At 40.6% G+C, this 23,007-nt stretch overlaps 1 protein-coding gene across 1 annotated transcript in view; it reads left to right on the top strand.

The window, feature by feature from the left end:
• Window positions 1–1,017: 1,017 nt before the first annotated feature.
• The window catches only part of MEIKIN (meiotic kinetochore factor), a 163,073-nt gene continuing 141,083 nt past the window's right edge, over window positions 1,018–23,007 (top strand). The window contains exon 1 of the mRNA XM_020991161.2: window positions 1,018–1,539. Within this exon, the coding sequence (XP_020846820.1) occupies window positions 1,413–1,539 (127 nt within the window). The 5' untranslated portion in view covers window positions 1,018–1,412. The remainder of the gene's footprint in view (window positions 1,540–23,007) is intronic.

The raw sequence follows: 23,007 nt of genomic DNA, 5'->3' as shown, positions 1-23,007 counted from the left end.
TTTTGTCGTTTGTTATTGTTCAGTATTTTTCAGTCCTGTCTTGACTCTTTGTGACCCCATTTGGGGTTTTCTTGGCAAAGCTACTGGAGTTATTTGCCATTTCCTTCTCCAAACCATTTTACAGATGAAGAAACTGAGGCAAACAGGGTTAAGTGACTTACCCAAGGATCACAAAGCTAGTAAGTGTCTGAGTCCAGATTTTAACTCAAGAAAATGAGCCTTCCTGACTCCTGGCCTGGCACTCTATCCGCTGCACTACCTAGCTTCTCTGACACTTAGGGAATGCCGGTTGCTTTATGACACCCAGCTACCTCTAGCAATCTTAGCTAGAAAAACAAAAACCATCTCAATCAAGTTCCCCCTCCCAGCTTGGCCTCCCTCTTGGAGACCAAGTCACGCCCAACTTTGAAAAGGAGAAGCAAGGACGGTAGAGTAAATTCTTAGGGAAGGCCTAGCCCAAGCTGGTTCTCCGTTTATAGACAAAGATAAGCAAGGGTCCCATTTCAGCAGGTGTAGCCCTAGGTGGTTAAAGAGCAAGTGCATTACAGGCTGCTTGTGATCCCATTACTAGATCAAGCCTTTTAGTAGCTGCTTGGTGAGTTACAACAAGAAGTGGAGTCTGATGAAATGGGGGAAAGGATGGATTACAGAGGAATATAATATAGGATAATGCTAATTTTCCTTAACAACTTTATGCCCATAGTTAATTATCCAGTGATTGTCTGTGAAAATCCACTACCTCACAACTCCTTTCCTAGTCTAATTTGCCAGATTATCCCCCTCAGACTTAGCATGGCTGTCTTCCAAGTTTCTTTTTCAGACCCTCATCTTTCCTCTAATTCTACCCTCTCCCTTGGTCCTCTGCTCAACTCTGGTGTGTTTAATAATCATCTGTGCCGATGACTCCCAAATCCTTCTCCAGCACAGTGCTCTGCACGTACTACTAAGCTAGTAGCAAATACTTGTTAAACAGAATTGAATTCTACCTTAACGTGGGCTTAACGTCAGTTGTCCGCTACCTGGGTCAGATCTCTCCACCCGGAAGTGCCACGGGCATCTCAAACCCTACACACCCAAGCCAAAAATCAATCTATTTCCACCCTACAATCACTCTCCTTTCCGGAGGGCCCCGTTTTTGTTGGCTTTCCCGAGGTGTGAAGTGCCAGTAGCTTCCTGGCCAGGGACTAAGGCTCTTCTGGGACCCTGGAGTCGGGGAGGGGACACTGGGGGAGGAGAGAGGGAAAAGTCCCAGCTTGGGCCTGGGGGTGGTGGAGGCCGGTGCTGAGGGGGTGGGTGGACAGCTGGGCCCTTAGGTGGAGCTCCAGACGGCCCCTCCCAGGCCTCGCAGGAGGCAGGCCTGACTCAGCGGAGACTCCGAGGGGTCCTGCCTGGAGCCGCCCCCGGAGCCTGCCATGTGGCCGCAGCACACGTACGGCCGGCGCCCGCGGAGGCCGGGCGGGAGGCTGAACGGCACCCCGCCGCCGCCTGGGCCCAGCCGGGGCCTTCCGGAGCCCCAGCCCCGCGACGCGCTCGTCCGAGGTAGGTCCGCCCGCCCCAGGGAGGAAAGAAAGAGGCCACCGCCTGCCGCTGTGGGGCAATAAGCCGGACCTTCGTGAGGAAGGCCCGCAGCAATGCCCAGGAGCCCGGGAGAGGGCCGCTGGCCTGCGGAGGAAGGCAGGAGCGACTGGGCCCAGCCGCCGGCCAAGCCACTGGCCCCACCTCCCCAGGGCGTCCTCCTTCCACTCCTCTCATCTCCCACTCTTCCCCCCTCCTGCTCCTTCCCAATCTCCCCCTTCTCCTTTTTCTCCTACTCTCCTCCCTTTTCCTTTTCTCCTATGTTCACCTTTCCTTCTTCTGTCTCTCCCTTTTCTCCTGCCTTTTCCTCCTTTGTCTTCTTTCTCCCTCTCACTCTTTTCTCATGCTCATCCTCATCCCCACCCTTTCCCTCCTCTTTCTCCCTCCCTCTCCCTTTCCCCTTCCCACTTCTCTCCCTTCGTAGTTTCCATTCCTTGTCCTCCTTCTCCCTGTTCTCCTTTTCCTCCCCCCTCCCCGTTTTCTTATCTTTTCCCCTCCTTTTTCTCCTGCCATTTTACCCGTTTGTCCCTCCTTTTCCCATCTCAATTCTTCTTCCTCTTCATGTCTTCTTTCTTCCTCAGAGAATTTTAGATTTGGACAGAACTTCAACAGCCCCTTCAAGTCATGCTCCCCCCCCCAAAAAAAAAGAATATCCTCTACAATATTGCTATGTAATCATCCAGATTCTTCTTGAAGACATCCATTGAGAAGAAACTCACCATCTCCTAAGGCCAATACACTTTTGGATAGCTGTACTGGTTTCTTAAAATCAAGTCTAAATTTCCCCTTTTGCAAAATCCATCTCTTGTCCTTGTGAGTACTTCCCTTGGGGCTAAACATAACAAATCTAATCCTTATGTTTAAAAGCCCCTTCAGATACTTGAAGACAATTAATATGTCCCCAGAAAAGTTTTTTTTTTCAGTCTAAGATGCTCAAGGAATGTTTGTTGACCTTTGTTTTGTTTATTTTCTGGAGCTGAGATTTACATCTTAATCTCTTTGAGGTGATGTCTCACCTATCCTAAAGTCTGTGATTATAGCTTTAGAAGTGGAAGGTCATCTTGTCTCTGTCTCATTTTACAAATGAATTAAGGCCCAGATTAGTTGAGTGAGTTGCCCAAGGTCAGATAGGTGATCGGGTCATTAGCATTCATGGCCTGAACCTAAGCCCTTTCTAACGTTCATATGAGGCGGATTCAGGTGCCTTCATTTTGGTTGTCTTGCTTATAGATTTTCTGTAGTTTATCCAGATCCCCTTAAATTGTAACTTCCAGAGGCAGCTAGGTGGCAAAGTGGATAGAGTTCCAGCCTTGGAGTCAGGAGGATCTGAGTTCAAATATGGCCTCAGAACAAACACTTGACACTTACTAGCTGTGTGACGCTGAGTTACTTAACCCTGATCGCCTCACCAAAGAAAAAGAAAAAAAATTGTGTGGGGCAGCTAAGTGGTGCAGTGGATAGAGCACCTGCCCTGGATTCAGGAGAACCTGGGTTCAAATCCAGCCTCAGACACATAACTTATTAGTTGTGTGACCCTGGGCAAGTCACTTAACTCCATTGCCTAGCTCCCCCCCCAAAAAAAATTGTGGCTTCCATAACTGAAAACAAAACCCCAGATATGTGACCAGGGGAAAGCACTGAGACTGTCACCTCCTAATTCAGGAATGTCTCTCCATGCTTTTTTGGTCATCCCCTTCATACTGCTCACTCTTAATGAGACTGCAGTTCGATAAATCCTAATCTTTTTCAGATCAACGGTCTTCTAGTGATGCTTTCTCTCATCCTATATTTGTGAAGTTGATTTTTTGAACCCTAATATAAGATTTATTTATTCGTGTTGAATTTCACCTTCTTAGATTCAGGCCACTGCTCTACTCTGTCAACATCTTTTTTGATTCTGACTCTCTAATTGAGTGTATTAATTATCACACTCAGCTTTGTGACACTTGAAAATTGGATTAGCATGCTATCTATGCTTTTTCCAAATATTTGATGAAAGTACCAAACAGCACAGAAGCATAGCACCAAGTGGAGATCTCTAGGACTCATGGAGGCTTCCTGTTAAGTTGACATTGAATCATTAAGACTGTTCTTTGCATCTGGTCATTTAGACAGTACCAAAACCATCTACTAGTATTGTCATCTAAAAACATTTCTCTGTCTTTTTAAAAATGATAATAGTATGAGGTATTTTATCAAATGTTTTACCAGAATCTAGGCAAATCTATCATTTTTCTGATCTGCTAGTTCAGTAACATGTCAAAAAAAAATTTGTCATGACCCATCCTTGGGATAGTCACTTCCTTTCTTAGCTGTTCACCTTTAATAATCTGTTCTAGAATTGTACCAAAAATTCAGGTCAAGCCCACTGGTCTAGAATTTGCATATTCTTTTCTCTTCCATCTTGAAAACTTATGAAAACTTGAACATTTGCCTCTTTCCAATCCTACAGTTCCTCTCACAGTTTCTAAGATCTTTTGATGATCATTGACAATGTCTTAGCAATCCTAGCTGCCAGTTCTTTCAGTATTCAAATATATAAAAACTCATTTGAGCCAAGTGACTTGAATTCATGAAGGTCAAGTAGATCTTTTCCTCTTTTTTCTGTCTTCTTACTTATCTTGGATATCAGTTTCCTGCTAGCCATTTTTGTTTGTTCATTTCCATTGCCATGGTCATTGTTGGCCAAGTAACACAAGCAAAGTATGAAAACTCTGCTTTCTCTCATTTGTTGGTTACCATCATCCGTCCTGCCCTTAAGTAATGACCCTATCCCTTCTGTTATCCTTTTGTTTTCCCCAGGTCATCTAATGAAACTCCATTTTTTGTCCTTAAGTTTCCTTGTTCCTCTTAGCTTTATGTCATACTTTTCTTCTTTCTTTAACTTCTTTGAGATATAGGCCTAGTTGTATTATCTGTGGATAAAAGGGTTTGTAGAGTTTATTGCCTTCAATCAATGAATCAATATTTGTTAAGCACCTACTATGTACTAAGTGCTGGGGATACAAAAAGAGGCAAAAAGCAATCCCTGATCTCCAAAAATTTACAGTCTAATTGGGGAGACAGCGTGCCAACAAATATATACGAAGCAAGTTGTATACAGGATAAACAGGAAATAATTTACAGAAGGAAGGCACTGGAATTAAGAGGGGTTGGGGAAGGCTTCCTGTAGAAGGTGGGATTGTAGTTGGGATTTAAAGGTAGCCAATGTGGTAAATAGTGTCAACTGGACCAGAACTGGCCTCTAACCTGGAAATGGCTAGAACCAGAAAGAGCAGGCTAGAGTTAGAACTGTGTGTCAGGGATTAAACAGAAGTTTAATTAATTTCAGAGTGAGGAAAATAGTTGCAAGTGGAAGTCCTTCTGAGTTCCAGACTAGGAAAGCATAACATGCTGGGGCAGGGCAGTGCTTTATATACATAAAAAAAAACACAAGTGTGGGGGGTGGCTGGGTGGCCCAGTGGATAGAGCTCTGGCCCTGGATTCAGGAGGACCTGAGTTCAGGTCTGGCCTCAGACACATGACACTTGCTGGTTGTGTGACCCTGGGCAAGTCACTTGGCCCCATTGCTTTGCAAAAAAAAAAAAACCCACCACCACAAGTGAGCTTGACTATGACATAATCATTCTTAGGTCTTGAGTAGCAGTTCCCATGGCAGGCTCATGCATGGATAATGCAGGCATTCCTGGGTTCTGTAGGAACACTCTCCAAATTGATTGTCTCACAGCGCAGTACAGAAGCAGAGTTAGCATGGTGGGAAGAGAAGTGCAGTTCTTGTTTTGGTTCGTTTAGCTGTTACAAGAAACAGGGATTGTGAACAATGTCAAGAGGCATAATGGATGGCTTTAGGCTGCGGCATGTTGGCTCTCAGGTCTCTGGGAAGCTGGGGGCAGTGAACAGCCGATACTGGTCAAAGCAATACACTTTGCTAGCGGGTGAGATTATCGATAACAAAGAATTATTGTTATGCCAAGCTCAGGGCACAGCCTGCTTGCTGGGCCCAGGAAACCGGGTGTCTCCAAATACCTTGACAACAGAATGGAGGAGGGAGAAGAACTTGGCTGTCTTTAAATCCCAACTACAATCCCACCTCCTATAGGAAGGCTTCCCCAACCGTGTCTTAATTCCAGTGCCTTCCTTCTGTAAAGTGGGGAAGAGGAGCCAGAGAAAATGCCCAGAACCAAGAGATGGAGTGGCTTGTTCCTGGAACAGCCTGAAGGCTATGTCACTGGATTAAAGAATATGTGTTGGGGAATAGGGTATAAAATGACTGGAAAAGTAGGTAGGTCTAGGTTATAAAGGGCTTTGAATGCCAAACAAAGCATTTTATATTTGCTTCTGGAGGAAATAAAGAGCCACTGGAGAGAAATCCAGGATGGCTCCTAGTGACAAGCCTGAAGGACTAGGAGGATGATTTTGCCCTCTATAATAACAGGAAAGGCAGAGAGTGGAATAGAGAAGGTTTTAGGGGAAGGAAAATTCATTCTGTTGTAGACAGAGTGAGTTTAAGAGTGTTCTTGAACATGCAGTTCCAGATGTCAGAAAGGCAATTGAAGATAAGGGATCAGAGGTTAGCCAAGAGATTGGGGCAGGGAAGGTAGATGTGAGAATCATCAGCATAGAGGTGGTAGTTAAGTCCATGGGAGCTGAGGAGATCACCAAGTGAAGTAGTATAGAGGGAGAAAGGAAGAGGGCCTAGGACAGAACCCTGAGGGACAACAGGGAAATCTAGCAAAAGAGGCAGAAAAGGAGAGGTCATATAGGAGGAAAAAGGAGAGAATGGTGTCCTGGAAATCTAGAGAGGAGAGAGTGTCAAGGAGGGAGTAATCAGTGATGTCAAAGGCTATAGAAAAGTCTAGGAGAATGAAGATTATGGGGCATACTTCCAAATCACTTTTCAGAGCGGCTGGAAATTCACAGGTCTGCCAACAGTGCATTAGATTTAGTGAGACTGTTTTCCACAGTTTCCCAACAATTGTCAATTTCCACCCCACCCCTTTTTCTTCCCCTTGTGAACAAAGAACGATGTATGTCAAATGAGTTGTCTTACAATAAAACATGTTTGCGCTTTGGGACATGCCACACACAGGTGTTAATCTCAAATTAAATAATAAACCTAAATGAAAATGGATTTCCCTTTGAGGTAGTGCAGAATAGTCCAGAAGCCACTCTCCTCTAAGATAACTGATTGCGCTGAAATTCTTTCTTTAACACAAAACAGAAGACATTTCTGATTTTGACTTTACTAATGAACAGATATCTCTATCTATACATACTAATATATATTATTATGCTAATGTAATATATAAATACATAGTATATACAATAATATATAATTACATGTAGACACTATATATACTTATATATATATATATAATATCAATTAACAGATATATATGTATAAACTCTTTTTTTTAATTAATTTATTTTTAGGTTTTAACATTCACTTCCACAAGATTTTGAGTTCTAAATTTTGTCCCCATTTCTCCTCTCCTCCTACCCCAAGACAGCGTGCATACTGAATACCCCTTCCTGTAATCTGCCCTCCCTTTTATCACTCCTCCCCACCTTGGGCAGGAGAGATTTCTATACCCCATTGCCTGTATATCTTATTTCCCAGTTGCATGTAAAAACAATTTTTAACATTTGTTTTTAAAACTTTGAGTTCCAAATTCCCTCCCTACCTCCCTGCCACCCACCCTCATTGAGAAGGCAAGCAGCTTGATACAGGTTATACATGTGTAGTCATGCAAAACACTTCCATAGTACTCATGTTGTGAAAAACTAAGTATATTTCCCTTCATCCTATCCCACCCCCCATTTGTTCTATTCTTTTGACTCTGTCCCTCCTCAAAAGTGTTTGCTTCTAATTACCCCCTTCCCCAATTTGCCCTCCCCTTTATCATCCCCCTGCTCTCTTGTCCTCTTCCCCGATATTTTCCTATAGGGTAAGATAGATTTCTATACCCAATTGAGTGTGTATGTTATTTCCTCCTTACGCCAAATCCAATGAGAATAAGATTCACTCATTTCCTCTCACCTCTCCCCTCTTCCCCACCACTTTAAAAGCTTTTCCTTCCCTCTTTTATGTGAGATAATTTACCTCATTCTACCTCTCCCTTTCTCCTTCTCCCAGTACAATCCTCTCTTACCCCTTAACTTTTATTTTTTAGATATCATCCCTTCATATTCAATTCACCCTGTGCCCTTTGTCTATATATATTCCCTCCAACTACCCTAATACTGAGAAAGGTCTCATGAGTTACAGATATCTTTCCATGTAGGAATGTAAACAGTTTAACTTTAATAAGTCCCTTATGATTTCTCTTTCCTGTTTACCTTTTCATGCTTTTCTTGAGTCTTGTATTTGAAAGGCACATTTTCTATTCAGCTCTGGTCTTTTCATCAAGAATGCTTGAGAGCCCTCTATTTCACTGAATGTTAAATTTTCCCCCTGAAAGATTATACTCAATTTTGCTAGGTAGGTGATTCTTGGTTGTAATCCTATTTCCTTTGACCTCCAGAATATCATATTCCAAGCCCTCTGGTCCCTTAATGTAGAAGCTGCTAAATCTTGTGTTATCCTGATTGTGTTTCCACAATACTTGAATTGTTTCTTTCTGGCTGCTTGCAATATTTTCTCCTTCACCTGGGAACTCTGGAATTTGGCTACAGTATTCCTAGGAGTTTTCCTTTAGGGATCTCTTTCACCAGGTAACCAGTGGATTCTTTCAATTTCTATTTTACCCTCTGGTTCTAGAATATCAGGGTAGTTTTCCTTGATGATTTCTCGAAAAATTATGTCTAGGCTCTTTTTTTGATCATGGCTTTCAGATAGTCCAATAATTTTTAAATTATCTCTCCTGGATCTATTTTCCAGGTCAGTTATTTTTCCATTAAGATATTCCACATTGTCTTCTATTTTTTCATTCTTTTGGTTTTGTTTTATGGTTTCTTGATTTCTCATAAAGTCGTTAGCTTCCATTTGCTCCATTCTAATTTTTAAGGAATTCTTTTCTTCAGTGAGCTTTTGGACCTCCTTTTCCATCTGGCCAGTTCTGATTTTTAAGGCATTCTCCTCATTGGCCTTTTGGACCTCTTTTGCCATTTGGGTTAGTCTGTTTTTTAAGATGTTATTTTCTTCAGCATTTTTTGGGGGTTCTTCTTTAGCAAGCTGTTGACTTGTTTTTCATGATTTTCTTGCATCACTCTCATTTTTTTCCCCCAGTATTTCCTCCACTTCTCTTACTTGCTTCTCAAAATCTTTTTTGAGCTCTTCCACGGCCTGGGACCAATTCATATTTTTCTTGGAGGCTTTGGATGTAGAAGCTTTGACTTTGTTGTCTTCTTCTGGTTGTATGTTTTGCTCTTCTTTGTCACCAAAGTAAGATTCTGTGGTCTGACTTTTTTGCCCTGTTTGCTCATGTTCCTAGCCAATTACTTGATTATTAAACTCTTTGTTAAGGTAAGGATCAGCTTCCAGTGTGGAGAATGTATTGTCCCAAGCTTCATGGGTTTTGTACAGCTGTTTGTAGAGATACTTCTAAGGACCTATAAATTTTCAGTTCTTCCAAGGTGGTATGATCAAAGGCGAGGTGTTTACTCCTTTCCTGGCCTGTACTCTGGTCTGTGAGTGACCACAAGCGCTCTTTTCTGCCTTGGAATTCTGAGGAGAATTCTCTTTCTGCAACTGCCACAAGCTCCACCATAAACTCCACCATACCAGAACTCCTCCTTGCCTCAAGACCGCCACCCAGGACTGTGACTCAGATCCAAGAACTGGCAAAGCAGGAGAATCCTGCCTCAGCACCAGCAAAGAGATCCCTGCAATCCTCCTCTAATCAGCCACTCACATCCCCCTTGGCCTGTGGGCTGAGAGCTCCAGAAGCAGCTGCCACCCTGAGGCTACGCTGGTGCTGGGGCTGGACTGAGCTCCTCTCTCACCAAGGTCTGACAGACCTTTCCTACTGACGTTCTAAGCTGTCTTTGGCATTTGTGGATTGAGAAGTCTGGAAACTGCCACAGATCCCCTTGATTCAGTCCCCTGAGGCCTGCCCCAGGTTTGCTGAGACCTGGTCATTACCTGCGTAGCCCACGCTGAACTGTGTTCCTCTCCCAGCCTGGTGCAACAGACCTTTCCAGTCAATCATTGAGGTTGTCTTGGACTGGAAATTTGTTTCATTCTGTCTTTTTGTGCGTTCTGCTTCTCTAGAATTTGTATTACAGGTATTTTGAGGTATTTTGGGAAAAGCTAAAGTGAATCACTGCTTTTACTCTGCCATCTTAGCTCCACTGTGCACAAACTCTTGCATCGTTGTCTAATTATTCCCAAATCACACTGAGATATTACAAGCACCATATCTTATATGTGAATATATAACTATTAACAGGCAGATTCCAAGCTGAAATAGATACATCGTTGTTTAGGATATGGAAATAACTACAATTCCAGATTGAAAACAGTACAGTGCAGAGGTGATAAAATATTGCAACAAGATTTGTTTTTTAAAAATATTCACAGCTTAACTTGCTCTGCTTAGAGAGATTTGTTATGAAAGTAAGGGGCAGGGACATAAGTATATTTTTATTATTTTATTTTATTTTATTTTATTTTTCAGGGACATAAGTATAACAGCATCAATAGTAGGTCCTCCAGGCCTAAGCCCAAGGGCACAGAATGATATGATATATGTATAATAGGACAAAGTATCCTTAGTTCTTTTTGATTTCAGATAAGAGTCATAGTTAACAACTAATTATGTAGCAGAATTCCACTGCATGTATAGGGTTAGGCTCAAGAGAGACCAGGTAAGGAATCAGTCCTGTTCAAAATGGAAGTTCACAATAGGGAAACCAAATCAAGAGAATTTTACCTTTGGCCTTATCAAAGTTGTTCCCTTGACCTTTTCCAAAGACAGACATTTCGTTTACTTGTACAGTTCTCAAATTGCACTCCCTTTGAGCAGCTTATGGCATTTTCCTTGAATGGTGGAATACTGAGTTAATGATCAATCAGTCATACCTGAAATCAAAACTTAGAATAATTATCACATTACAGTGCCATGAGATTTTACCTCAAATAACAAGTTTCACTAATCACAGTTAGGGGTGGATACAGTTATTATTATTCACATGTTGTTACAATAAATCAGTTAGAAATAAAAATTTACCAGACCTTCAAAAATCACAGAACATTTCTTTTGCTCCTTCTGCTTCTATAGTGTAAACATCCTGTTGTAGAAGTGTTATAAAGATGACCCCAGACTCAGTTCCAAAGACTGGTGTCTCAAAGACTTTTTATTAAAGAGGTTGAAGTGTGTCCTTTGAAGGGGAGAGTGCATCGAGTAAAGAAGCCAGAGCAAGTTTATAGTTAGTAATTGCCTAACTCCTCCCTTCTGGATCAGGATTGGTCCTAATCCTTCTGGGTTACAATCTTCCTTATTTATATACCCCACCCTTAACATACATTATGTGCCTAGAATTGTGTTGTCATTCCCCACCCCACCCCCACCATGGAGAAGTTAGCCTGTCTGTGCTGATTTCTTATCTACTTACGTGGAAAAACTCTTTCATTTCTCACACCTAGAAAGGGATTTTAGCTGAATTTTGAGGGCAGACAGGGAAATTAAGAGCTAGAGGTCAGGAGTCAGGGCATTAAAGACATGACAATAGCCACTAAACAAGCATTAAGACAGGTGATAAAGTACAGTGTATTTAGAAGAGCAACAGTATAGAGGGTCAAAAATTTCAAGGGAAATAATGAAAAAAGGTGGGAAAAACTGGAACCTGGCTGTATCAGATCTCAAACTACATATCACAAAGTAGTAATCATCAAAACTATTTTGTACTTATTAGAAAATTTAGGAAGATCAGTGAAATAAATTAGGTACATAACATAGAAAAGTAGACACAGCATCTAGCCATTAGTGAGAGCTTCATAAATCCTTATTCATTCATTTATTTAAAGTCACATACTAGCACAGCATTCAGTAAATCCAAAGAAGCCTAGTTACTAGGTTAAGAACAAAAATTCCTGGAAAACTAGAAAGCAATCTGGCAGAAATTAGATTTAGATCGACATCTCACAGTATATACCAAAATGAGCTCCAAATGAGAGAGATGATTCATTGAGGACCCCTACTCAAATCTTAATCAGTATTAGTCAGATCATTATGATTCTATAAGGGGTAACGATTATTAGCAATTATTTTAATATACTCATCTAGCAATACTATATTTAGTCAGTCATCTAATAATAGGTATAAGAATAAGCAATATAGTAATCCATATTTTGTATAAGTCACATAGGAATATAGATTCTAATAGAAGGGTTCTATGATAGACCTCAAACTTTAATGTAATGTTTGTTACTTTTTTTTTTTTAGACAGTTGGGGTTAAGTGACTTGCCCGGGGTCACACAGCTAGTAAGTGTCAAGTGTTTGGTCTGAGGCCACATTTGAACTCAGGTCGTCCTGACTTCAAAGCTGGTGCTCTGTCCACCACACCACCTAGCTACCCCTATTACTTTTTTAATTTTTTTTAACCAGCTATGGAGCTTACTTGTGTAACCGCAAGAATGCTAACACAGGTATCTCCATCCTGTTTTGCTCAAATTCCATGACCAAAGTAAGCATGGGTGACATGGTATGGAAAGAGCCTCCCCTCCCCCCACTTGTTCTTGAAGTGTATGTATAGCTTGTACCATCTCATTTTGCCCAACCTAAGGAGGAGCCCATCTATCTTGTGACCACCTGGTCAGCAGAGATATTACCCAACCCATGACCCTGCTAATGTACCATTTCATATGTCAACCAATAAGATTCTTTATTTTGTATGGTTGCTTTAGAATGTTCAGGTAATAAATCCGGTATTAAGCTTTATAAAAATAAGGCACTAGAAAGAGGCCATATCTCAGGCTGTGAGGAAGGTCTGGGGCCCACTTCATTAGATGGGGCCAAGTCCCTTGAATAAAGTGCTTTGGCTTAGAACTCTGCCTCAATTTCTCTTTTGGTCATTTGGAGTGATTTTTGTCTCTATACAAATAGATATATGACTTAGATGTAAAAGTACATCACAAACAAACTAAAGGAACAAGGAGGGAGAGATAATTTTCACTCCTATATCTGCTAAAATTATGAAGGAGGAATATATGGAAAAAATTATGAAAGGAATTTAGGCATATATATTATTGGAATAAGAAGAAGAATTTAGAGAGTAAACAAATAAAAGAATCTTAAAGAGAAGAGTATGAAGGAAATAAGAAACCTTATCAACTCTGTGAAAGCATTAAAAGAATGGGACCCCTTTCTCCATCACTAATACTTCTTGGCAAAAATTTGTTTATAGTATAGAAATACTTCATGTGATGATTTGTAACTATAAAATTATGAAGTTGTACCTGAAATAGTATATACTGAAGTTACATCTTGAACCAATTAGTCTTAACAGGCTTTAGTCTTAGAGGTTTTTTAAGGGGTTAATATACAATAACTTAAGAGATGGCTGTTAGTATGCAAATTAGTGTCAGTTTTTTTTCCCTAAAGAATTCTTTTCCAGTAGACTATCATATGTTCATTGTATATGTGAAATTACAGAATATAATTAGTTTACTGATTGCTTTTGTGAGAAATAAAAGAGTTAAGTTTCCACATAAGTAGATAAGAAATCAGCACAGACAAGCTAACTTCTCCATGGTTGGGGGTGGGGGTGAAGTGACAACACAATTCAGACACATAATATATGTTAAGGGTGGGGCATATAAGGAAGATTGTAACCCAGAAACATTGGGACCAATCCTGATCCAAAAAGGAGGAATTAGGCAATTACTAACTATAAAGTTTGCTCTGGCTTCTTTACTCGGTGCACTCTCCCCTTCAAAGGAGGTGTGCCTTTCACTTCTTGCAAGAATTGCAAGTCCTTGAGACACTAGTCTTTAGAACTGAGTCTGGGGTCATCTTTGTAACATACGTGGCTTTTCTAGGTCCTGCCCTTCCAAACCCCAAAACTTCTAATGCCTTTCCCTTTCAAACTACCATCATCTACTTTGTATGTAACTTGAATTACCTAGTTATACATTGTCTTCCCCATTAGAAGGTAAGCTCCTTGAAGACAGAGATTGTTTTTTGCCTTTTTCACACTTATCACAGTGCCTGGGTGTAAGGACTTAATAAATGCTTATTGACTGACTAGTAGAGTGGTGGAAAAGATAGAAGAGTGATATCTGAGGAAGAAGAGAGATGTGATCATGGAGATGTTGAAGGGAAGGGAGAGGTGGAATTATCATTTAATCAGGGTGATTGAGTAAACACAGGGGAAGGTGTAGGGGGAACAGGCTTCATAGGGACCCCACTCTTATCTAAAATAAACAAAAGAAAATTGAAATACCCCACACAGATTTTGATGTAGAAATGCTTTCAACTCAACAGAAAAACAGGTGAAATCAGGGAGGGAAAGGAGATTTAAGAAAGAGGATGGATGTGAGGAGGGAATAGCACAAGCGATTCACAAACTTCAACTTCATGATGGATGGTGGATATTGAAATGAGGTTCAAAGGAAAGAAAGAAACCTGCCCTTAGGGTGTTGTAGGGCAATAGAAAGGAAAAAGATTATCAATCACAATTGTAGATCAGTGGTGTCAAGCTCAAATAGAAAAGAGGTGAAGATAGGTGCTAATTTGTATACAAGGATCCCTGCTCACTAGTGTTTTTAATAGGAATGGGGGTTGTATTTTGTTAAAAGTTTTTTTCTGCATCTGTTGAGATAATCATATGGTTTCTGTTAGTTTCATTGTTGATATGGTCAGTTATGCTGATAGTTTTCCTAATATTGAACCAGCCCTGCATTCCTGGTATAAATCCTACCTGGTCATAGTATATTATTCTCATGATAAGTTGCTATTATCTCTTTGCTAATATTTTATTTAAATCTCTATTCATTAGGGAAATTGGTCTATAATTCTCTTTCTCTGTTTTGGCTCTTCCTGATTTAGGTATCAGTACCATAGTTGTATCATAAAAAGAATTTGGTAGGACTCCTTTGCCTATTTTTCCAAGTAGTCTATATGGTATTGGAATTAGATTATTTAGTTTCCCATTAATTTTTAGTCTGTCTTTCCATGGCCCTTTATTATGTGTGATTTTTATTGCATCATGATCTGAAAAGGATGCATTTAATATTTCTGCTTTTCTGCATTGGATTGTGAAGTTTTTATGCCCTAATACATGGTCAGTTTTTGTGTGGGTACCATGTACAACAGAGAAAAAGATATATTCCTTTCTATCCCCATTCAGTTTTCTCCAAAGGTCTACCATATCTAACTTTTCTGAAATTCTCTTCACCTCCTTAACTTCTTTTTTAAAGAATTTAATTTAATTTGGCTTCCGGGAGCCAAAACGGCGGAGTGAAAAGGTGGTCACTCTCACCCTCCCCTATCAATCTCTGAAAACCCAGAAAATATCACCCCAGAAAAAAAAAAACACCCTGGAACAGCTGAACAAGAAGAAAGATGGGGAACAGCAGTGCAGCAGCCCAGCAAGTGGGTCTCCCAGTGCCTCAGCAAGGATAAGGGAAGCAGCACTACAAAGGGCCCGAGGCGGATAAGCACCCAGCAGCATTCCTCTGAAAGGAGCCAAAGAAAGCAACCTAAAGTCTTCACAAAGCCCCAGCCTTGCTGATTCCAACCCAACACCAGGTAAGCTGTCAGAACCCCAGGAAGAGATCCTGAAGCCCAGGTGGTGGAGCAGGAAAACACCAACACCTGGACCTCCAAGTGCCTCATTGAAGGTGGGGGAACAGGTGGAAACCAGCTCAGAAAACCACCAGGTGCCTCGGCACTCTACCACAAAGGAGTCTCCCAGTGTATTAGCAGAAAGGAGGGAGGCAGCATTACAAGGGGCCCCAGGCAGATAAACACCCTGGAACACCCATCTAAAAGGAGCTGAAGAAAGCTGAAGGAAAGGAAAAGCAGGCAACCTAGAATTGCCTGAAAGTTCCAGCCTTGCTGATTCCAGCCCAGCGAGGTGAGTTGCCAGAACCCTGCAGCTTCCAATTGCCAAGATAAGAGGCTCCAGCACACAAAACCAGTGACCAAGACCTGGGCTCCCAACACAAGAAGCTTGGGTCAGTGCCCTCTGTTCCCCAGCAGGAGAGCTCAGTCTCTTTAGAGGCCAGGGAATAGGGAAGCACCATGAGTAGAAAGAAAGGTACCATAGATTCGTGTTATGAGAAGAGTGAAGATCAAAACAGAGATTCTGAGGAGGATGACATTGTCAACAAACCCACATCTGCAACTTCAAAAGGGAATTTGAACTGGTCTGAAGAGCTCAAGAAGGATTTTAGAAGTCTAATGAGAGAGGTAGAAAAGTCCTTAAAAAATACAATTGGCTAATTGGAAAAAAAGTACACTGAAGAAAACAAATCCCTTAAAAATACAATTGGCCAATTGGAGAAGGAAGTACAAAAACTAACAGAAGAAAACAATCTGTTAAAAACTAGAATTGGACAAATGGAAACTAATGACTCTATGAGAGAGCAAGAATCAGTCAAACAGAATCAAAAAAGTGAAAAAATAGATGAAAACTTAAAATACCTCATTGGTAAAACAACTGACCTGGAAAATTGATCCAGGAGAGACAATTTAAAAATTATTGGACTACCTGAAAACCATGATGAAAAGAAGAGCCTGGACAGTATCTTTCAGGAAATCATAAAGGAAAACTGCCCTGAAGTCCTAGAACCAGAAGGTAAAATAACCATAGAAAGAATACACCACTCACCACCTTAAAGAGATACCAAATTGACAACCCCAAGGAATTTAATAGCAAAATTCCAAAATTACCAGATGAAAGACAGGGTGCTGCAAGCAGCCAGAAAGAAACAATTTAAATATCATGGAAACATAGTCAGGATTACACAGGACCTTGCTGCTTCTATATTAAAAGACCACAGAGCATGGAACATGATATTCCATAAGGCAAAGGAGCTTGGATTGCAGCCAAGGATCAACTACCCTGCAAAAATGAGCATGATTTTTCAAGGGAGGAGATGGATATTCAACGAAATAGAGGACTTCCAAACCTTTCTGATAAAAAGACCAGAGCTCAACAAAAAATTTGATCTTCAAGTACATGATTCAAGAAAGACATAAAAAGGTAAATGGGACAGAAAGATACAGAAAGGATGGACTATTTGCATCCCTACAGGGAAAGATGACACTTGCAACTCTTGAGAACTGTATTGTTATTACACCATGTTAAAGGAGTATACGTAAAGGGGGTGGATAATAGTTGACTTGATGTAATGATAAAAAAAATCTAATCAAGTGGGTTAAATGGATCCAAGTAAGTAGATTAGTCTAATTTTAGAAAATGTACTGAGAAAGGAGGAGGTAGACAAGAGTAAATTACATTACAGGAAAAGACACAAAATCAAGGGAGGGAGGTGGGCATTGTTTGAACCTTACTCTCATCAGATTTGGCTCAAGAAGGGAATAACATAATCAGCTAGGTATAGAAATCTAACTTGCCCTAGAGGCAGTAGGAGGGAAAAGGGGAAAGAAAAGGAAGGGGGGATAGAAGGGAGGGAAGAAGCAGTAAGGCTAAAGGATGAGAAAAGGGAAAGGGAGGGATGGACTGAGGGAGGTAGTGGTCAAAAGCAAAACACTAGTGGGTAATTTTTACTTACAACTTCACTAATGTGAAAATATGTTTAACAGGAATGTAAATGTATAGCCTATATCAGATTGTGTGCCATCTTGGGGAGGTTGGTGGGGAGGAAGGGGGAGAAAAATTTTAAACTCAAAAGCATGTGGTAGTGATTGTTGATAAATCAAAATAAATTAATAAAATGAAAAAAATTTTTATTTTTTTTTTTTGGCTAGGCAATGGGGTTAAGTGACTTGCCCAAGGTCACACAGCTAGTAAGTGTTATTATGTGTCCACTGTGCCACTGAGCTGTCCCCCTTTAACTTCTTTCTTGTTTATTTTGTGATTAGATTTATCTAGTTCAGAGAGGAAGAGGTTGAGGTCTAGTTCTTCCTGTACTCCCTTAACTTCTCTAAGAATCTGGATGCTACACCACTTGGTGCACATATGTTTAATAACGATATTACTTCATTGTCTGTGGTCCTTTTTTGCAGGATATAGTTTCATTCCTTATCTCTTTTAGTTAGCTCTATTTTTGCTTTTGCTTTGTCTGAGATCAGGATTGCTACCCCTGCTTTTTTAACTTCAGCTGAAGCATAATATATTGTACTCCAGCCTTTTATCTTTACTCTGTGTGTAACCCTGTGTTTCAAATATATTTCTTGAAGCAACATATTGTAGGATTATAGCTTTTAATCCATTCTGCTGTTTGCTTTTGTTTTATGGGAGAGTTCATCCCATTCACATTCACAGTTAAGACTACTATTTCTTTTTCTCCATCCTATTCCCCCCTCCCCTCATTTGTGCTTTTCTCTCTCCTTTCTCCCTTTCCCTTCTCACTAGATTTTTGCTTTTGACCACTGCCTCCCTCAATCTGCCTTCCCTTCTATCAGCCCCCTCCCTTTTCTTTCCCGTTTCCTTTCCTACTCCCTAGAGGGCAAGTTAGATTTCTGTACCTGACTGAGTATGTTATTCCCTCCTTGAGTCAAATGCAATGACAGTAAGGTTCAAACAATGCTCATCTCCTTCCCTTCTTTCCCTCTACTGTAATATGTCTTTGTGCCTCCTCATATAACGTAATTTACCCTTTTCTGCCTCCTCCTTTCCTAATCTCCCACTGTAATCCTTTTCACCACTTAATTAGGTTTTTTTTTATCATCACATCAAAGTCAATTTATACCCACAGTCTGTATGTATATCCCTTCTAAATGTCATAATAAAGATACAGTTCTCAAGAATTACAAGTATCATCTTCCCTTGTATGGATGTAAACAGTTTGCCCTTATTGAGTAAAATTTTTTTTCTTTCCTCTTTACATTCTTATGACTCTTTTGAGTCTTGTATTTGAAGATCAGATTTTCTGTTGAGCTCTGGAAACTCAAAAGATCTGGAAATCCCCTATTTCATTGAAAGTCTGTCTCCTTCCCTGAAAGATTATGCTCCATTTTGCTGAGTAGTTGACACTTGGTTGTAATCCAAGCTCCTTTGTCTTACAAAATATCATATTCTAAGTCCTCCAATCTTTTTTTTTCAGGCTATTGGGGTTAAGTGACTTGCCGAGGGTCACACAGCTAGCACGTGTCAAATGTTTGGTCTGAGGCCAAATTTGAACTCAGGTACTCCTGACTTCAGGGCAGGTGCTCTATCCACTGCACCACCTAGCTGCCCCCCCCTCCAGTCTTTTAATGTAGAAGCTGCAAGATCCTACATAATTTTGACTGTGGTTCCCCAATATTTGAATTGTTTCTTTCTGGCTGCTTGCAATATTTTCTCCTTGACCTGATATTCTGTATAAATATTCCTTAGTGTTTTCAATTTGAGATCTCTTTCAGGAGGTGATTGGTGGATTCTTTTGATGACTATTTTATCCTCTGGTTCTAGGACCTCAGGGCAGTTTTCCTTGATGATTTCTTGAAAGATGCTGTCCAGGTTCTTTTTTGATCATGGCTTTCAGGTAGACCAGTAATTCTTAAGTTATCTCTCCTGGATCTGTTTTCCAGGTCAGTTCTTTTTCCATTGAGGTATTTCATGTTTTCTTCTATTTTTTCATTCTTTTGATTTTGTTTGACTGATTCTTGATGTCTCATAGAGTCATTAGCTTTCACTTGCCTAATTCTAGTTTTTAATAAATTGTTTTCTTCAGTTAGCTTTTGTACCTCCTTTTCCATTTTACCAATTCCACTTTTTAAGGAGTTGTTTTCTTCAGTGTACTTTTTTTCCCTCCATTTTGTCAGTTGTACTTTTAAAGGAATTATTCAGATTTTCTTCTGCTTCTCTTATTTGACTTTTGAAATCCTTCTTGAGCTCTTCTAAGAAGGTTTTTTGGGTTTGAGACCAGTCCATATTCCCCTTTGAGGTTTCAGTTGTGGGTACATTGACACAATGTTGTCCTCTCCTAAATTTGTGTTTTGATATTCCCTGTCACCATAATGATTCTCTATGGTCAGTGTTTTTCTTTGTTGTTTTTTGTTCATGATGTTTGCCTTTTTCCTGGCTTTTGAAGTTGATCTCTGCTTCTAGGGCATAGGGAGCACTGTCCCACACTTCTTGTGCTGGGGGCTAGAGGGCTAGGGGCCTAGTTACTGACTTTTTGTGCTGGTGCCTCAGGTGCTGGCAGCTGGAAACTGTAGGGTAGCTTACCTTATACTGAGCTAGAGCTGGTGGTGATAGCTAATGTGGGCTAAGGCCAGGTGGGGGTTTTTCTGCATTTCTCTGGGGTTACACGAAAGCTTGTAGGGTGAGGGTGAGGATGAAGGTAGTCTGGCTGCTGGAGTCACCTCCTCACTGAGGGTTACACTAGAACACGGGTAGGTTCAGCTGCTGGTGGATGCCTGTCTCCAGAGCATATGATGTTTCTCTGTGCTGGTATCTGCTAGTTCATCTGGCTGTGCCAAGGTATGCAAGTGGTCCTGGTGTTGGTGCTTACCTACTCCACCACCCTGGGGCTCAGGATCTCCCACTGGTTTGCCAAGGTGGGACTTGCTGGGACACCTCCCGTCCTGGTCCCCTTCAGCCACAGCAAGAAGGACCTTTATCGTTAATCCACCTAGCCTCATGAGCTACAAGACTACTGAACTCCATATTTCTGCTGGCTCTACAGTTCCAGGATTTTTCCTGGGGTGAATGTTTTCCCAGTTTTTCAGTGTCTATAAGGGAGGGTGAGAGCAATTTACTGCTTACTCTGCCATCTTGGTTGCTGGAAGTTTTCTGTTTTATTCTGTTTTTAAATTTATTTTGTTTTTTTATTTTATTTCCTAATTACATTTTAATTTGGCATAGGCCCCATGTTTGACATTTCTGATGTAGATAATACTCTGTTTAAGATGAAAAAAAGTTTGTTAATTGTGGAATGGGCATTTTAGAGGACACAGTAGCAAGTGTGGACAGATCTGGAGAGGGATATTAGGAGAATAGTGTTGATCTAGATAGGTATGCAGAAGCAGTTAGCCAAGAATTAGGTTCACAGAAATGTCTGGAACATCTCATTACCCATAGAAAAATCATTTTTCAACTTGTACTCTGAATTGTACTTCTTTCTTAACAGTGGTAAATACCTTAGGGGGGGATGTCTCCCTATTTTATGTCTTGATTGATGCTAGCAATCAGAGGGTCATTTAACAAATTAATCTCTACTGTACCTTCTTTCAAGAAATCTTAGAAGATTTTCATATTTATCCAGGCAACACCTTTTTGAAAGAGAGTCTTTTAAGACACTTTGATCTACTGAAACAAATACATTTTTTTTATGGTTATCAAACTATAAGCACAGTGGGATCTTGCATTTTCTACATCTTTTAGTAATTAGTATGATGATGAAGATGTGGTCTGCTGAGGAATGTCACTTTATGAAAATCTCAGTACCCTTCCTAAGTAAAGATGTCCTTGATGTGTAGGTATAGATTATCTCCTTAAAATTTTCATAAAGGTAGGAAAGTAGACTTATGAGTCATAAGTTACTCTTATTCCCTTATTTGGGGTGTTGTAATAATATAATCTTCAGAGTTTTTTCTGCTTTTTTGGTATTTTCCTGTCTTTCACAAATCAATCCCTCAATGCTCTCAAAACCGTGTCACTTGCAGCATGGGCCTCCTCTTTCTGCACTTGGTCTCGTCTTAGCAGTTTTACCCACCTGTGTGTTCTTCAGTGCCATTTCTACTTCCTTCAGTAGCACATGTGCATAGTACAAGTTTGGTGGCTTCACTGTCTTTACTGTCTTTTCCATTTTTACCTATTTTTTCCTCCTTCCAGTTTCATCAACTGCCTCAAGGATGAGTTTGCTTAGGTTAGTCTCTCACCAAGCTTTCTATGAACGTAGTTTTTCTTTCACTGCTGCATGTTGTTCTAAATGATATTTTTCATAATCTTTCATCACCCTTGTCCATAAGATTTTACAAGTTTATATTCTAAGCTAGTATTGCCCTTGGCTGCCTCGGTTTATCAAGTAAATCAAGTATTTGATGGAGTAGTTTCTGGACTCTTTTCATCCAGGCCAGGGTATACAAAGGTAAAAATAACATATTCCCTGCCTTCAAAAAGCCTTCTTGTTTCTGGGGCATACAGATGTTCAAAGGCAAGTAAAGTTAAGAGAAGGCTGGGCAGCTAGATGCACAGTGGATAGAGTACCAGGCCTGAAGTCAGGAAGACTATCTTTCTAAGTTCAAATCTGTCCTCAGACATGTACTACCTGTGTGACTCTGGGCAAATCACTTAATCCTGTTTGCCTCAGTTTCTGCATCTGTAAAATGAGCTGGAGAAGGAAATGGAAAATCTCTCCAATATCTTTGTCAAGAAGACCCCAAATGGGTTCACAAAGAGTCAGACACAATTGAAATGACTGAACAACAACAAAAAAGACAAGGTAATTTGAGAAGAAAGATAGTAAAAACTAAGGGAATTAGGAAAGGCTTCCCAGAGGTAAACCTTGAAGGAAGCTGTCAACTGGACCGACCTGGTTTGTAACCTGTGGATGACCAGAGCATAACAGAGCAGGCTAGAGACAGTAGTGTCAGGAATCAAACAGAAGTTTAATTTCAAAGTAAGGGAAATGACTTGCAAGCAAGGAGGCAAACCTGACATATGTGCCGGGGGCCCTCACCCTACTGGGGAGACCTGCTTTTATTATGAGTAAATCTCAATACTTATACCAGTGGCTATGCAGTGAACTGTAGCCCTGACAATGTAGGGTAATAGCAATAATGTGACAAGTTTGATTCATAGCAGGGCTTCATGACCAGAACTTGTCCAAGCTTGTCCAGTGCTTTTCCAGCCTCAGAGAACACCTGGTACTGGTCAAAGCAATATAATAATTATGTGGGATTTTGCCAGAGGGTGAGATCATCCAGAGGATGAGCACAAAGGATTGTTGTTATGCCAAGCTCAAGGTACAGCCTGTTTGCTGGGCCTTAGCTCTGAAAAAAACAGGGTGTCTCCTAACATATTGAGAAAGCCAAGGTGGGACTGAGGGGGAAGGATGTTGAAGGCTTGAAGGACAACCCATGCTTGCTATAGAAAGGAGGCAATAGATGGATTGCCAAGTTCAAGAAACAGCAAATAGGTCAGTTTGGCCAGAAAGTAGAATATGTAAAGGGGAATGCTGTGAAATAAATGTCTCAAGTTACACTGGAGACAATTGTAAATGACTTTAAGCACTAATATGAGGAGTTTGCATTTTATCTTAGAGACAAGAGAGAACTAGAGAAGATTTTTGAACAGGGGAGTGAGATAGAGTATGCTTTAGGAAGATTATTTTGGCAGCTTAGTGGAGGATTGACTGGAAAAGGAAAAGAAAG

The sequence above is a fragment of the Phascolarctos cinereus genome, unplaced genomic scaffold (assembly GCF_003287225.1).
Source record: "Phascolarctos cinereus isolate Bilbo 61053 unplaced genomic scaffold, phaCin_HiC Scaffold_2;HRSCAF=192, whole genome shotgun sequence".
NCBI classification, from domain to species: Eukaryota; Metazoa; Chordata; class Mammalia; order Diprotodontia; family Phascolarctidae; genus Phascolarctos; species Phascolarctos cinereus.
Note: the sequence above shows the minus strand (reverse complement) of the source record. Positions and strands in the feature narration are given on the sequence as shown.